General features: G+C 30.8%; 1 protein-coding gene across 2 annotated transcripts; it reads right to left on the bottom strand.

Annotated features, from left to right (window-relative positions):
- Positions 1-12,312: 12,312 nt before the first annotated feature.
- Positions 12,313-16,353, bottom strand: LOC132751109 (uncharacterized). Of its 2 annotated transcripts, none has more exons than XM_060741228.1 (2): positions 16,273-16,353; positions 12,313-14,460 (listed from the first exon to the last, which is right to left on the bottom strand). In XM_060741228.1, exon 2 carries the CDS (start codon positions 14,458-14,460, stop codon positions 13,591-13,593), a length of 870 nt encoding a protein of 289 aa, XP_060597211.1. In that variant the 5' UTR covers positions 16,273-16,353; the 3' UTR covers positions 12,313-13,590. The 2 variants fall into 2 exon arrangements, with proteins under 2 accessions (XP_060597211.1, XP_060597212.1); XM_060741229.1 differs by lacking the exon at positions 16,273-16,353 and adding an exon at positions 15,623-15,641.
- Between the last annotated feature and the right edge of the window lie 2,176 nt (positions 16,354-18,529).

Below are 18,529 nucleotides of genomic sequence, written 5' to 3'. Positions count from 1 at the left end.
ACCTTATTATATTATTGAATTTACCGTTTCTTATGTCGATGACTTAAAACATGCAACAACATGTTTCAAACTTTGCAAAACCAGTTTTCAAATTACTTAAGGTATTAGCACCCTAATGCATTACCTCCGCGTTGAAGAGTATTCAAATAGGCTAGAATTACTGTTAACTACATTGAAAATGAGGGCCATGGGTTCAATCCCCAGAAGGGCCAACTTTCTTTTTCTTTCTTTTTTTCTTTTAACATTATTTATGTATCTCTCATGTCCCATATGGAAAGAAAAAAGTGTTTAATTTTGAATTTTTTAATTTATATAGGTATTTATTGGCTAAATTATGCTAAATCTAGTAATAAATATGGTACCTGATATTTTCAAAGTGTAATATAATCAAAACTAGACGGTAAAAGTATTTTCATATTTTACAAGATCAACAATATACTTTTTAAAAAAATTTAGGGAAACTTTGAAAACAGGCACTCATTTGGGTAAATTTTAAGAATTTTTTTGAATTAGGCTCTCTTAGTAGAAAAATGGTCAGACATGTAGTAAAAATGGGTGGGGTAGGGTAACATTTTTATACAGATTTTCATAAATTTAAAGTAGAAACCATAATTTTGCTTATGTGGATTGTTAGCTGAATGGTACTATTTGTTTCTTACCAAAAATTCATAGGAAAACATTTTTCATTAGAATGTTATTGCAGATTATTTAAAGTTCCTCATTTCTAAAAAAGGGCCCTCATAACATCCTAGCTGAGTTCAGAAAAGTGGCCATAACTTGATTTCCGTACGGTAAACTTTGTTTAAATTTTGCATACAGGCGTACTTTAAGGTATACATTTGACCTATGATGTCATTTCTTTAGTTCCTGATAGTGCCCATTAGGGTCCTAATACCTTAAGTATTTCCATCAAATTGAAATAATTTCTTATATTACCGTATGTATATCGGTCGTAAACGCTAGTCCCATTAGTAGCATAAATCATCATTTGTTGTTGTTGTTATAAAGAAATATTTTTTCTGCTATATTATATTAATCACATATTTTTTGTTGACATTTCGATCCAAAATACTACCCATTGAAGTATGTGTATTGGCTTGATTCAGAAGAAAATAGCAAGACACCAGTGAAAATACGAAACATATGATTCACTGCAATATCTTTCTTTTTTTCATTGTTAAGATAAGGAAAACAAAAATACGCGCATTTTATCAATCATAGTTATAAAATAATTACCCAATTTTTTTTCGTTAATATCGGACACATAGATACTTTCAAAGCGCAGGCTTGCTGAGTGGGTATTCGATGGTTTCTGCAATTGTTATATTACAAATGAAAGCGCTATTCTTGCATACACACAAAACTCAACTGGATAATATTTTTTTCTTTTCCGGTGCGAGTGTCATATCATTTGGTTCTTTATTTGATAATGAGTCATCATTATAGCCACATATATTTTAAACATAAACATCACTGAGTGCTCGCGTGTTGGTATGCGTTAATGCATTTCTTTTTCTCCGTTATCTATACCTGAATATCGGGGACGACGTCCTCAGGTTATACACAAACAAATTTGCCCCAAATTTTTTCAAGCTTTTACAACGTTCAAATATCAAGAAATGCCCCTTTTTGTTTTTTTTGGGGTTTTACGTCAATCCCCACAGTATGGGTCTTTTCGCGCTTTCCCGTTTTACTGGGGGAGGAAAAACCCAAAGTTCCCTTTCCGGCATTATTTCGGCACAAAGGGCACCTGATAAAAACCGACCCCGAAAGCTAGCTGGAAGTTCCATAAAAAACCCCAAAGCCCCTTCGGGTTTCAACCCACAGCGGTGAGGGGCAATGGTTTAAAATAAACGACTTTTAACCACTCGCAGGACCCCCCTAAAAGAAATGTCTCTTTACGTGTAATAACAAAAACAATATCATATTGGGGAAACAATGTTAACAGAAATTTTTTAAATGAAATTTTTAAATCCCTGAAACGTTTGCTATATTAACTTTAAATCCGAATTTAAAAAGCTAGGCAACATTGCTAAAATTTGTTCAAGAACTTTCTATTAAGGCTGTTGTTCTTATTGTTCTGTTGAAAATGGTTTTTACACTCTTAAGCCGTCAAATTGAGTAAAATAGCATAGAGTAGAATTATGTCGATGCATATATCGTCTAACAGTATTTACCGTATGTAAATTATATTACAAGTCTGATGTTTATTATACATAAAGGGTTTCTTAACAATGCGTTCAATAGCAATACATGTTATGGTGCTCTAAATGAAATACTTTTACTTTTTACCACATTGACGGTACCAGATGGAATATTAAAACGTTGTTTATACGATGTACTTCATTAACGCTATGATCGATGTGTTTGAAGTTTAACCATAAACGGATTCGATATTATTCTGTTCATTCTTTATTTTGTTTATTTTCATTAATTGTGGGTATGTATAAAGTCAAAATTTATTATGCTTACATAACTTGACTATCAAAAAAGCTTTGTAAAAGTACATATTTAAATGAACTATTTTCCTAGACAAATTATCAATATTTTAATGGTATTGTGTTTTGTTTAACACTATGTATAATGATTGATTGAAACTTTTTTTATTGCATTTGAAGATAAAAGATACCTTTATTTAAAAAGAAAACACTCAAAATAAGAGTTCATGTTACCAATCAATCACACATATCGATTGTGTACGAGTGTTTGTAACTAAGTCACAATCTAAAACTATATTGTAAGTTATGTGAAATATTACAATGATATATTAGAGCACATGAAAGTTAAAAGTTTCAATCAAGGGCATATATCATTCTTATTTTGAGTGTACTGTAATAAAATGATCAAACTAAGTAGCTTTATTCAATTTTTGTTTGTGTATGTTTACCTAGAAATAATGTGCTGGAACAGACACACAATGTATAACAGTGTATAAAAGCTACCAACACATGACAGAAAATTATGTAACAACATATTAAAACTGTAGATATTATATATTGCAGATATTATGTGTACCGACAATTCTGTACTGATTTTATACATGTTACTTTACCTGAATAACTACGTATGAACGACATTAAATTCATAAATACCTGTTTGATTTTGTTACAATATTGTATTTATTGACTGTTTTATTGTTACAATATAGTTAAAGATACAGTAATTAATATACAAATCTGACTATTGGTTGGCTCGTGCTGGAAAGAAACATGCTTACTAGCTTTTTTGAAGTTTTTTATTTGTTTCAACCTCTTGTGACCGGAAATTAAAAAAAATGTTGTTTTTTTTCACTAGACATGCATATATGTCTTAAGACGGAGACATCTGTTTTGAGTTATATATTTTTAATAAATTGATTCTTTTTTTATTTGGCATTGCACTGCAAGTTAAATTGATCGTGTTTTTACTGGAAACATCTTGTCTACATTGTCAATATTAAATGAAAAACTAATGTCAATCTTTACCAAATTGACAATGAAAGAATTATGTGATAATCAATTCAACATACACATCGACATGTCACTTTCTGTTTAAGGGATTCAAAGTTATCTTATTAGACAAAGGTATAAACATGCAACCTGAACCGATTGGGTATACCGTCATTGTCTAATTAACCATACATATTTTTTTTGTAATTCAAATGAATGACGCAAAACATTTTCTGCGGATGTTGTTCTGTAAACCATATTACATTACTCTTTTCAAAACTGTAAATAAGTATTGTGAGATATCGTATAAAAATATTCAAAACGCGCAAAGAATATAATAATATTTGCTTTCAATTTTGTAAAATTCATTTTCATATATATAACATATATTTTTTTCTGACAAATGTCCAACTGTTTTTATTACAAAAGCCCCATCAGTCAACTCACAATGAAAATGCTCATTGGTCAAAGTTTGTTACTGTAACAGAGGTTATGTTCCATGAAATTCGGAAGAAATTTGTTTTTTTAATGTGACTTTAATTTTTAATCAGCAAATAAAGAGAATCAAAGTTTTTTAGTAGGTTCAGCAGGGTAGCATAGAATTTACCCGTTTTCCAGCAACATGTATGTCAAAGGGTATCATAGGGTTAAATACAAAATCAGTTTTTTTAAAGGTTGTCTTTTGTTTAAAAAAAAAAAAAAAAAAATCAACGAAAATATATATTCAAGAAAGATTGTCTTGCAGTAAGATTTATATAATTTTAAAAACATCTGAATTTTAAATTGTTGGGTTTTTGTATCATTAAATAAATGTGAAAATCTTTTTAAAAATAATTCATTTCTATTCCCTATCTTTATACTGGGTATAAAAGCATTTAGTTTTTCGGTTGCAAATCCACGTTTTCCCTTTTTTTTTTGCTTATTTTTCCCAATTTGTATCCCAATTTTTAAAGGTATAAATTATTTTTTATTATTCTTTAAAACATCACACTTTAAAAAATTTTAAAAGATTTCAGTAAAAAAGTTTAATGGAATTCCAATTCAATATTTCATATGGGTATTTTTTATAAACTTTATATGGGGGTCATACAAACAACTTGCTTTGCGCCAGCAGGGTCAACCGCTGCGCATCCCAAAGTCGATGACAGTTTTCCTTAAAAACCCATAAAAGTAGAAACTGGCGAAGCTAGGTGGGTCATGAAAAACCAAACTAAGGTTTAAAACGCATGGTCGAGAAGCCTGCGATCCGGCAGTTGATCAGGATTTTGCTTTCGCTTGCAACCTTTTAAAACAGTAAAAAAATGATAGCAAACGCTGGACTTGATCGCTCGCGGATTGCGCGGGCGATCTTCAGCTCTGGACCATGTGGTCGCAAAAACTATGTTTTTTGTATACAGGCTTTTTTAAAACCAAACTTCAAACCTGTAGTAAATAAAACGCCAAACAAATATGATTTTTAAACGGGAAATTATTTCGCAAAAATTGCAGCTATTTTATTATACTTTTAAATGATAGTGGGGTTTTTCGTTTCTATCAGTCTTTCACGTATTTTATTTTATCTTTTATTCGTTCTACATTAAACGTGTTAAGAAAGCCAACTTCGGTGTGGGAAGGGTCATTTGAAAAGTCCGGTGGTTTCTGCAGTTATTTTTTATAATATTATTAGGAATGAAAGGTGCATTAGCGCTATTCTAAAATTTACACATTTACTACTTGGAGTTGGATTTAGAAGCTGTTGTGCAAAGTATGTATAAATTTTATATTATATTTGCTTGTTTTTACAACTTTTAGCCTCGTACATGCCCAAATATTTTTCAAATACAATGAAATGAATTGTAATGGTTTTTCGCGTGTATATAAATCAGCGATTGTCGTTTAAAACAGTAAAGATTTTGCAATTTTCATGAGATATAAATAATCATTAGCCTATATATTAACATTCCTTTTGATAATTAGATGTTTATGAAGTAGGAAAAATAAAAATAAACAAATTTAAGTTTATCCTTGGTAGCTTCAAAATGTAACTACGGAAGCGTGTTTGGGTAACAATGCACGAAATCTAGAATAAATTGTTATTAATTCTAGAATCATAAATGCACGATATTTATTAACAGATCATTAGTTTTTTGGTATAAAAATGTCATTGTGTATGATAGCTACTATGTTTTCATTTTTAACATTTGGAGATAAGAATTGAAAAGGTAATACTGAGTGTGATACGAGTATATTATCTTTTTTACATACTAGTGATATGAGATGTCAGGGGAGTCAAAAACAGATACATAATTTACAATGATTAATGTTATTTCAAAATTTGATTCCAAAAAAGGGAGAAAACCTATTTTACAGTCACAGTAAGCAGTTCAAATTGTTGTTGAGCTCCATGGGTTTTAACCAGTGACATAGATAACATGTTATCTGTGTCTCTGGTTTAACTAAATTGTGCTACAAATATTGATGAGGAGCTATATTCGGAGTAAACTGTTGCTTTGCCAATGGTAATAGATCCCCATTTTGAGTGTTAAATTCGTTGTACAATTTTACAAACACATGAGATAAGACAGTTTCAATACAAACGTAATGATCAGAGATGTTGTGCTAATGTAGATATCTTTATGTCCATCTACACCGTCTGTCTTTTGTTAAAAACATGTCTATCTGCTTTTCTGTCCCGTCTGGCTCTCTGTTTTTTTGTCTTTACCAAAAATAAAATTTGATAGTTGTAAAACTTGATTCTGAGTACTGTTAACATCTCCCTGTCTTTAATAGGGATTGACTATCTATTTGTTTTCCTTTCCTTATGCTTTTTCGTCCTATATTTATGAAAACTACAGATATGGTCTGTGAATCATATTTGAAAGTATTGGCCTAAACGAAAAGATAACTCATTTATATGAAGACAGTGATTGATAAATAGTTCGGGTGCTTTTTTTTGATAAGCCAAAAATGAAAGCCCTGTTCATACCTGCAACCATGTGACCACAGGGGGAATGCCTCCTTTTATTTAATTCTGTTTCTATCGTCAATAACAGTTACAGATGTAATTTAAATATCTGGTAAAAAAGTGATCCCTCAGATGCATTAAAAAGCAATTTACATGAAAATTGCAGAGCCGGTTTGATTGAGTCTGTATATGACGGATAATGAAAAAGTGCAGCATCCCTCATGCCCGCTAGCACCGGATTGAGCCCGGTACTAAATTCTCAACACTTTAAAGTGCTGGATTCAATGATCCCGAAAAGACCAGAAAAATATAACAATACTGAAGTGAAGTACGGGGCAACTTTTTTACGGCTGCCACACAGCACTTTACATCTATAAATATCTGGTAAAATAAGTGATCCCTCGGAAGCCTTAAAAAACAGCAATTTTACTGTAAATTACAGGCATGGTTTGATTGAGTCTGTGATCATGAAAGCTGTATTTGACGTTGAACATACGTTTTGCTCTATAGTGCACCCAAATTTATGCATTTCTCTGAAGAGGACTCCACTTTTTGGATAAAATTTATTTTGATGAATAGTATTATTTTTTTAAGACCAGACAATGTTTTTTTTGTAATCTCTTTTTAATTCCATTTTAGATGACTGGATGTAAGCCGAAATGATAGAAAAGAGTATTGTTATCATTACGACGAGGAGAGAAAACTGCAAGAGACCATAATATGATTAGAAGTTCAGAAACAAGAAAAAACATGTTGAACGTATATTTATTTAAGACAATAACTGTGTAAGTTGCAGAAAGAACATACATTTCGTGGCGATGTTGTCAGTAAAGTTGAAACCTTCGACTTTCATGTTTAAGTAAAACAAGACACTTTAAGCGTGAAGTAAGGTCCTAGGAAGAATTAAAGGCGTAAATGGCCTCCTGACAGCTAAAATACGTTACCACCATTGTTGTAACAGTAACAGTCATTTCAAGACGTTCTTTTTATGAAAAGTGCAAACACACGACTTGTAAATCTAGTGAAAAGACAATCGAAAACAGCAGGAGAAAGCTTTTTAACCACTATGCAATACTTTGAAAGTTATTGAAAGGATAAAAAAAATTTTAATGTGACGAGGTGTAGTCGAACTAATGAGCATTATGAGAGATATAGAGATGTGGAGATCACTTAAATATCTCTTTATATAATAAGGAAGAAAACATAAATATGTTAAACAAGATGTGATGGCATTCAATTTCAAAGGTGAAATATTTTTTGAAGCAACTTAAATGATACATGACATAAACTTGGCAATTTGAACATATAAAATTCTAATTTTGAACCATTACTAAAGACATCACTTCAGCTCATTTTCAACAGCATTTATTCTTCACTAACTTAAGTGTTGTGCAATATAGATAGTTGGATCATCCTGGCAATGATAGATGAAGTTATTTCTACTAAATCATGTTAAAAGTGATAGTTTGCATTACATTTATGGGTAATATTTGGATGGATGAGACTTTGGTAACGTACAAATATGTTAAATGACACAGCAAAAGACTAAATAACGAGTTACTTTCAGAAATTGAGTATAATACCAGATGCATTGTTTGTTGTAACTATGTTTGTTTTCTTTATTTTTATAAATAATTCAAAAATAGTTAAAAAATGCTAGAATAATGTCAATGTAATTGATGTAACGTATGTTACATTTTGCTTAAGTGATTATGTTTCTCTATTATTTATATAAGCTTATGTGATATAAATATTACTTGAACCTCTTTTCAATTGTAAATATTAGGTATTTTTAAGATAATGCAATTTGAACGTTTTGCATTATTATTATGAGTGGGTGGGGTAATAATCTTGTGTGTCACAAGTGAATAAATAATAAAAAAGAGGCCAAACCTGTTATTATTCATTGCAAATTCTATTTTTTGAACACTAATACATTGCTGGCTAAAAAACTACCAATCTATAACAGAGAAAGACAAGACAGTCGCCACATATTAAACATATTACGATATTATATATTACGATTTTTATGCCTGGACAGGTACTCGTAAACTACTTGCCAAAAGTCAAGTTTCCGAAGGTATATTCTTTTAGGGTTTTACTACAAGGTCCATGCATATATATTGATTGCAAAATACTAAAGAAAGTTTGTGTTGCAATTTGTTTGATGTCAAGCTACATATGCTCATAACTTTAGTGGCCTATAAAGCAAAATAAACAGTAGGTAAAATAGTTCAGAATTAATTATGTAATATGAAGGCATGTATTCTACGCTGTTCTGCTTTAAACATGCTTTAGAAAGTTAAGCCGTCATATTGAGTAAGATAGCCATGAGTAGAATTCTGTCGATCAACATCTAAAGCATCTTTTCTAACAGTATTAACCGTATGTTGATTATAGTGCATATACATGCATGTATGTTGTTTATTATACGTATAGATCTTCTAAAGATTGTGTTCAATTACATATGCAATATTTATACATTCGCTAAATTAATAACTTTTACTTTTTACCACATTGACGGTATCAAATTGAAATTTAATACGTTGTTTTTTCAGTATATTTCCCTAGTGTCATGATCGATGTGTTTGAATTAAACCATAAATGTAATTCGGTCATTATTCTTATCATTTTTTTTTATTTTGTATATTTTCAGTGAGAGTTTGTAAGTATAATTTTGATATTTGTTTTACTTCAATTAACAAATCAAAAAGTTGTCTCTTAGAGGGTTTTATGTATAATTATAATATATTTAATGATAAAATTTACTAGACAAATGGTCAGGAAATTGTTATGGTTATGTAGTTTGTTAAACTTACTACACGACTGATACATTTTAAAAATGCCAGAGTGTGATTTCTTTTAAATACAAATATAATTATCGACGTGTAGCATTAATTTATGTTATATTCAGAAAAAAATTATATTAGTCTTCATGTCGTTATATTGGAATACGAAGGATTCGATTCGATGAAAAGAAAAGAAAACACTCTACATATGAGTTAATATTTTCAATCAATATCAGATATCGATCGTGATATGATTGTTTTGGAATAAATCGTAACTAAGTCACAATCTAAAACGACACACTGTACGTTATGTTTAACATCAAAATGATATGTTGGAACATTTAAAAGTTGCATTTGTCTAACACAAAGCTTCGTTTTACCAATAGTATCAACACTTGAATAAAAGCATATAGATAAAAACAATTCAACGGTAATTATTTGCGGATAATCGTGTGCAATTCAAACACATTTAAAGTCATCTTTAATTGCGTTACCATATTCTGTCAATTGACTTTTTGTGTTTGTTGCAAAATTTTGTCAGATATAGTAATCAATATTTCTGATTATCGCTCGGCTGACGCTATAATGAAAAACACTCTTTATAATATCTTCATATGTATCTTAATTATAAATCGTATCAAATCTAACGCCCATTTATTTGGAAGTGTGATACATTTAAATGTTACATTAACTTCAACTATGAAATAATTAACAATTTGCAAACAAAAGGCTGGTGAAAGAGGTGATACTCTTTCTTAGTTGATTTATGCACATTATCATAATACATTTATCAAGAGATACTTTGAGACTAGCTTTTATTAGTAAAATCTGTTTCTCACTGATGTCATAGCATTTTGTTCCTAATTTCCTATATATACTTATATATACAAACTCATTTCTTGAGAGTAATCATACTAAGCATATATAATTTTCATTTCAGTCACATTTTCCGTATTTATACGACATCATTATCTAAACTTGTTTGCACATGAAACAAAAGTGTGCTATTATAATAAAATTAAACAAATATGTCCTGGTTTGTTATTCTAACGTTTCCATTGCTGTAAATTTAATCGGGCATTACTTTAACTTGATTATACATTTTGTGTGTCAAGAAATTAAAACTCGAGTAAGGTCATTGGTCAACGTAACGACGTGCAAAATTTAATATTTGATAATGTAGAACACAGTTTTGTTTTTCATAATGTTCGCGTAACTGTACAATAACCCTTACAAAGTTCAGAATCACACATGCATGAGTTGCTATCTGTTATGCAAATGCGACCTAAAACCACAAGCGAAGTACATATATCCATACGTAACATACATCTTATTATTATAACACTATTTTGCAGTGATTCTTGTAACATTATGTGGAATTTACTTACATATTGTGAATGCACATAACAAGAAAAATCGCTGATGATGATCCATTTGTAGTTCAGCGTTACATGTTTGAACCACAACCATCGATAGACTCATAATTTAACTCGGAAAAGGATGACGATCTCGACGTCCGTAGCCCTTGTGCAGAATAAATGTTCAAAAAAAACGAAGTAAACAAATTTATTGAAAAAGTAAACACTATTTACATTGTTTTCATGTCCATCATAGAAATATAGCTTTAATTCAACATTAAAAATCGTTTAAAACAATAACTAACCGATTTCATTGATTTATCCGATAAATCACTTGTTTTAAAAGTGTCATTGTACAATGTTTTACTCATAAGTATGTTAGTTATCATAGATCCGGTTTTCATCTCATAAAACAGTAGGCCTTTAATTTTATCAAACTGAATTCAATGCGTCTAGAACTGAATCGATTCGAAATAACATTCTGAATCAGGTATAAACACAGTTTGCATTTCTTAATAACAAGAAGTAACGAATTATTTACTGTGTAAAAGAGATTTGTTTCTTGAATATCAACGATCATTTTAAAAAGAGAATGTCGTAAACGAATAAAATTAAGAAAATATGATTAAATTATGTGTTTGATTGGATGTTTACCTACATTTTATTGGATGTCACATACTCATCATGCTTAAAGTTTGAACACACAAACAAACAAAACACGAAACAACAGAAATGTTAATGAATATTATTTTTTTTTAATTCAACGCATCTTGTCATCTTGCCTACTTTTGCATTTTTTACTTATATCAATTATATAAAATATTGTTGCTCAATAAGAGTATTATATAAATAAAGATATATCATTTCCGAGATCATTGAGTGTTGCTATGCTGACAATAATGTCCCGCAATGTTATGTTTTTCAAGGCGTGTCATTTATACATAAAATACTTAGTTAATACTTAAAACAAGTATATCATTGATAAAGATTGTTTATACTAACCGCTTCATAATTGGAAGACTTACAATAAATATTACCGATTTTATAATTCAAAATAAAAAAAGCTTTATGCATCTGATAGACTTTAAAGTTGCATTCCACCAGATGAGCATAAGATTTGAAGAAAAATAAAAACGATTAAAGATTAAAGTACTAAGTGACTTTTTTGCAATTAATGGGTATTTAGCTGTATTTGTCACGTTATTTCGCTGCGTTAATTACACCGAAACGTGGATTGTAATTATCGTTTTCACCGTGTAAATAACTTTTTTGATCACTTCACAATATTTTACTTTTTTTTTTTTTTTCAAAATGTTCATGAAAATAAGCATGCATTTATTTGTAGGCATTTATTTTGTTTTATGTAAAACAAGTTATTTTCCAGAAAAAGGTTGTATTGTCCTACTGATACTATTCTACTGTGGCTCTATTTCTTTTACAAATAACTTCGTCCGTCATTGTTGTGATATGATTAATGAAAAATGAATCCATACGTTCCATTGTCGCTATGCTGGCTTAATAATGTTCAACGGTTTTCACAAGAGGCAGATTTGACCAGAAAATTTTAATAAAAGCAATAGTAAAATGTTTATGGCAATGCTTGATCTTGAAATACTATAAATGAATTGTATTAAAACTTGTATAATGATATATATAATCGTCATATAACACAGTAGTTTTGTTATCAAAAAACAGGGTCTTAATCAAAGAAATTGTTATTTATCCTATGGTAATATTTCAAATCAAAAGATCCAAACATCAAAACACAGATAGACAATTGATTTAAAGAATAACAATTTCATTTATTCTCTATGGGAACAAATTCTAGAAATGACAGATCAGCCATGATTGGTGACTTGCACCACTTTTTTGGCCATTGCATGAACACCCAATGCTTGCCAAACATTGCGGCACAACCTAAACTTAATGTGCCTGAGCTGTCTGTATATAATTGTAACACAGAATTATCGGACCAATTTAACTCTGGAAAAATGCAAGACCCATTGAAAAAATCAATGAAGAAAAGCCACATTTTTAAATCCTCTTTGATTGAGTGTGTAAGTCTTAAATGATGGTTTGGCTTTAAAATGCCACATGTAGCATCATAGAAACGTCTGTTAAATGCCCTAGAGCAAGGTATTGCCCTTGCACAGAAATCTAATAAACCTATGAGGGATTGAAATTCCTGTAATGTTGTCTTTTTTTTCTTAAGGAATAGGATTAGCAACTCCGAAAGCTTTACCAGTTTCTCTGGCGGTATTCGAAGTTGCATCAGAATTGAATTTAGCTCAAAACCCAAAAACACGAGAACTTTACTTGGCCAAACTGTCTTATCATCAGCTAAAGGTACTCCTAAAGCCTTACAAATACCTAAAAATGCATTCATGAGATTCATACAGTCACTGGTGTCAGGTTTTCCCATGAAAATAAAATCATCCAAATAATGGTGGACTATGCCATTTGGAGCCTTAGCCATTACCAACCATTCTAAGAATTTTGCAAACTTTTCAAATAGAGCACATGACAAAGAACACCCCATAGGTAAACATTTATCGATAAAATAAAAACCATTCAGAGTAAAGCCTAGTAAGCTAAAATCATTAGGATGTATAGGTAAAATCCTAAATGCATTCTCTATGTCAATTTTTCCAAGTAATGTATTACATCCTAGTAAACTGAGAGAATCAATGACTTTATCAAGAGAGGTGTACTTAACTGAACATAATGTGTCATCTATATAATCATTTAAACTTGAACCCTTTGGAAAAGATAAGTGATGAATCAAACGCCATGATCCGTTCTTTTTTGGAACAAGGCCAATTGGTGATAACCTTAGATTTTTTAAAGGCCTCTCTTTAAAAGGGCCCGCTATTCGCCCTGCTCTGACTTCTTTCATAATCTTATTAACTGCCTCATTTGGATTTTGAATTACTGACTTTAAATTGTGACAAGAGGACTCAACTCTGGGCCCCTCATACATAAGTTTAAAACCAAACATAAAACCATTTCTTAAAAGTTCAGCATCCGTCTTGTTTGGATACTCTGCTAAAAAATCTTGTAGAACCTTAAGATTAATTGGCGACTTTGCCAGACCAAGGGACGAAGCTGTTACTTCCACTTGCTCTAGCTCCTTGATTAGGACTTGACCTGCTACTAGAAACATTTGGTCTGTTTAATTTCAATTTACAAGATTTACTTGGATGAGATTTGCTACAGAGTATACATAAATGAAAATAATTGCAAGGTGCTTTATTGCAAAAGCCTTTGAAATTAAAGTCATAACACTTCTTAATCTGATTAGGAGAACTTTTAACTTGAGAGGAGCTACGACTATTGTAAACATACAATAACCACAATTCCTGGTCAACTTTAAACCATGGCAATGATGGGTTACGAGCCTTTTTGTGCCTAAACTGTTCATCGTAGCTTAGCCAACCTTTACCCATGACTCGTGAAGCTGCCAAACGAACATTGTACATGTATTTTAAGAGACCCTGGCTTTCATTGCAATGTACCGAACTGTAGACGGAAGCATAAATCAAAAAGGCATCTGTCCAAGCATGAATATCTAAGGAAGATTTAGTCACTTTCTCTTTTACTAGAATATTGCCATCAATAACAACAACTTGCTTGTCATCTGAGTCCTTATTAGAGGGTAAAAGTGTATGTAACTCGACAAACTCTCCATTAATAATTTTTGTTTTAGTCCCATTACTCAAATGAACCCCTAGATTGTCTTCTAAAGAAGGCTCACCTGACATAGTGTCATCAATTTGTTCAGCCCCATGCTGTATCTGCTGAGGGACATGCATTTTTTCAGCAACTTTTTCCGCCACTTGGTCCAACTGCTGATCAGACAACTGGATGACATTACATGTACTTGATGTAGGGACTGACGCTTCATCACCTGAAGCCACTTTCCTCTTTTTAGCTTTAGGCATCTGTAACGGTTATAGTGTTCTAATAACAAATAACTGAACTATACATATATACATTGTAGCAAATCACATACACAAGCAGGCCAACACCTGCAAATTAAGATTACCAACAGACGCAAAGTTAACGACTGTTTATGTGGGAACAAAATTCATCAGACATTAACTCTATCACAATTACCCCACATTTCAAAAGTATACAAGTGGTCAAGCACCTGCATCAAATAGATTACCAACAGATGCCCAATTGGCAACTGTTTACATGGGCAATCAAATACAAAATAAAATGTGAAATGAAATAATAATCAAAATATACAAGTGGTCAAACACCTGCATCAAATAGATTACCAACAGACGCCCAATTGGCAACTGTTTACATGGGCAATCAATACAAAATAAATGTAAAATGAAATACAAGTGGTCAAACACCTGCATCAAATAGATTACCAACAGACGCCCAATTGGCAACTGTTTACATGGGCAATCAATACAAAATAAATGTAAATGAAATACAAGTGGTCAAACACCTGCATCAAATAGATTACCAACAGACGCCCAATTGGCAACTGTTTACATGGGCAATCAATACAAAATAAATGTGAAATGAAATAAGTACCTAAATATACAAGTGGTCAAACACCTGCATCAAATTAATTACCAACAGACGCCCAACTGGCAACTGTTTATATAGGCACTCAAAAACGAAATAAATTGAAAGAAATACCATATTAACTCTAAATATGTATGGTATTCAATACATTCTGCACCCAACAGTGACATGTATTCTGCACCCAACAGTGACATGTATCATAATATAAATGTGAAATGAAAATAAATGCCAAGTTACATATTATCTAAATATGCATGACATTGCCATTAAAAAAAACATACAACACTGAACAGTAGCATTTTCAATACTTCTATAACCTGTACCAGACAAAAAAACATTTTTTCACAAAATTTGTAAGCTACTGCCAGGCAAATTGAATTTGCAGAAAAAAACTTGTGCAGAAAATAAAATGGCACCACAGACAGAGTGCAAAACCACAACAGAGAATCAAAACCCTGATGGGCTACTTGGCACCGCCAGGAACCTTGTTTATTTGACATCTTGAATACTTGAGAATAATATAGATCTATACTATACCACCTTCGACCTAAGAAAAACCTTTTGTCAAGCTGTCAGACCCAGGGATGATGAACCAGAGATAAAGGATGCTTCAACTGTAAAAGACTGTTTAAAATTAAAAATTAATTAGATTGATAAAGAAACTTTAATCTTTGCATAAATAAATTTAGTGGTCTCGCACCACTTCACATTACTTCAGTGAGCAGGCCTGCGTTCGACCCAATGATATATTATAATCATATAGCCTAGCTCAATCAATAAATTTTCAAACAAATAAATGTAAATAAATAATCTTACATCCTTCTAACATTGGTAGAACTACCGATGAAATCATTTTCCGATAACGGCCGCTTAAACAATGTGATCAAAATTGCCAATCAACCTAGCTCAAACACTTATAATTCCAATTACCTATTAAATTTTCAGACAATTTAAGTGTACATATATAATCAAACATCCAAATCTAACATTTGTAGAACTACCGACGCAAATATTTTCCGATAATGGCTGCTTCCTATCCAATGTGATAAAATTTACTACATCAAAATCCGCGTCAATCCGTATATAAAACAATGTAAATAAATATCAAAAATATTCCTGCTTATTTACTAATGTTTAATCCATCCATTATGACCAAAATTTCAAGATATATTTAAACTTAAACACGATTATTTTACAAAAATATACACCCTGTCCAAAAGTTTGACCTTCCCTTGTACAAGATGGCGAATGGAAAGGTAGACTGCTAAATTCCGGTACAACCGTCATCTACCGTAAAAAAATAAACCATCAAGAATTACTCCCCTTGTAACGTGTTCAAGCATATAGGGCTTAAACAGTATTATCTATAAAGGCACTTTGTATCTCGAAAACAATATAAAATATAATAAAGTGTCATCATTAAGGACGTACGATCTTTATAGGGCTAAAAAAAATAAGAATATCTCAATGTGAGATGTCGACACCGCACTGAAAATACTATTTCTATTCTACGGAAAATGTAGTGTCGATGTATTCTAGGACGCAATCAATAACATTTTTTATTATTTAAACGCTTAAATGTTAGATCCTTGCAAAATGTACAAGCTCGTAATAGTTCTTTTAGCTTGTTGATACTTTTATCTGTTAAATGAATGAATGACGTCAAAAAAAAGAAGAAGAATAAACCATTGACATTGGATACTATAATGCCAGTAAAAGGCAAATGTAAATCACACAATAAAACATTTTACTTTATGTTGAAAGCAATTAATTCATTTCAATAACGAATGAATATTGCAACATTAGCAAATTGTAGTATTATTCATTTAGGCGTTGTCAATTCTAAAGAGAATTAGTAAACTTTAACACCAAACATAATATAAAAGCTAAAAAGTGTTCCACTATGTCTAGAAAACAAAATTAAATCGCATTGTAATATATTTGATAGATATTATGAAGTATTGGTATAACAATAAGCAACAGGTATATAAACATTATAACAAATAACACAATAGACATCACATCTTAATAACTTATGTAACAATCAATCAATATATTGTATCAAAGACATTGAAAGTGTTTAAGTAAAGATGTTTCTACATTTAATAATAAACAGAAATTGTAATTTTATTTCTCCGAAGTTTTTTTGATGTCCGATACTATACAAACGTATAAGCAATTTAAATCACCAGTAAATGTCTATGACATTAGAAAAAAACAAAATCAACAAAAGAGAATATGATTTACCTTTACTTAATATACAAATATCGTTTTTACATTGGGTTTACTTATCAAAAACATATATTGTGATGGTTTAACAGGTTGTCAGTCGTGTTTCTTATCATTAATAATCACTGTTTATATTTGATGATTATTTTTGATCCCCTGTAGATACCGCACCTTTTTAATTTAACTCATATGAAATTAAATGTAAACATACACTATATATCATAAATGACGTTCATCTAATTACCTACATCTGACTTCCTGCATTCGCATACTGTCTTTGTATCTCTTTTGATAGAACATTAATAGTCTATTATACTGTTTCATGTTTGATTTTTATCTTTTATCATGTGTTTTTAATTACTCGCGTTCACTACATGTAAAATGAATGAAAATACTTAAACTAAACTGACACAGTATCATGCTATAACATAGTAAAACAACAAGCTACTGAACGAATATATATATAACGTCAGCCTTTACACCAAAATGACTATTATCTCTGCCTGTAAGTCATCCTGGTGCATTGTTTCACTTTAAATTTTTCTAAGTAAATTGAATATGTTTCTGAGCTAATTACTGGTAAAATATTGTTTAACAGTCTCCCAAGCATGCAAGATTATATAAAAAATACAAGTATTTATAAGAAAATGTAGGGTGGCATTAAACATAAAACACCTTAGCATTTATATAAATGAGCTTTATAACACTCAAACATGCGCTTCAGATCACATTACGTGCCCATCACCTAATGCAGAAATATAATTGGTGTCATAAAAGTAACAAAATGTAACAACGTATAATGTATTATAGCTGCTCGCCTCAGGATGAGCAAAAATATTTCGATAAATCAAACCTAAGAAAAATGTACTAAGACTATAGGAAAGGTATGAATATTAAACATCTAGTAAACACTTACATGTTAAATTCGATTAATTACCGAATTGTTCAGTATGTATACCTATTTTTCTACTGCGTTACTAGCGCTGATAAGACTATTTTTGCATATTTTGACCTCTTTATAGTAATTAACATATGTTGTAAGTGTCATTGAAAATGTGTAAATTACATTCTTTTGGATGTTTAACATTATTATATTAAAAACAGAATGGCTCTTGATGCTTGCTGCTTTAAGCCAATATTTTAAACTATTTCTTAATATGCAGAAAGCGAAAACTTTTAAGAAATAAGTGTTCACAATTGTGAATATAATGTACTACATGTGCTAATTAAACTTAC

The sequence above is a fragment of the Ruditapes philippinarum genome, unplaced genomic scaffold (genome assembly GCF_026571515.1).
Source record: "Ruditapes philippinarum isolate M1 unplaced genomic scaffold, ASM2657151v2 ctg10550_1_1_1_1, whole genome shotgun sequence".
Taxonomy (NCBI): Eukaryota; Metazoa; Mollusca; class Bivalvia; order Venerida; family Veneridae; genus Ruditapes; species Ruditapes philippinarum.
This window is presented reverse-complemented; position numbering and strand designations above follow the sequence as displayed.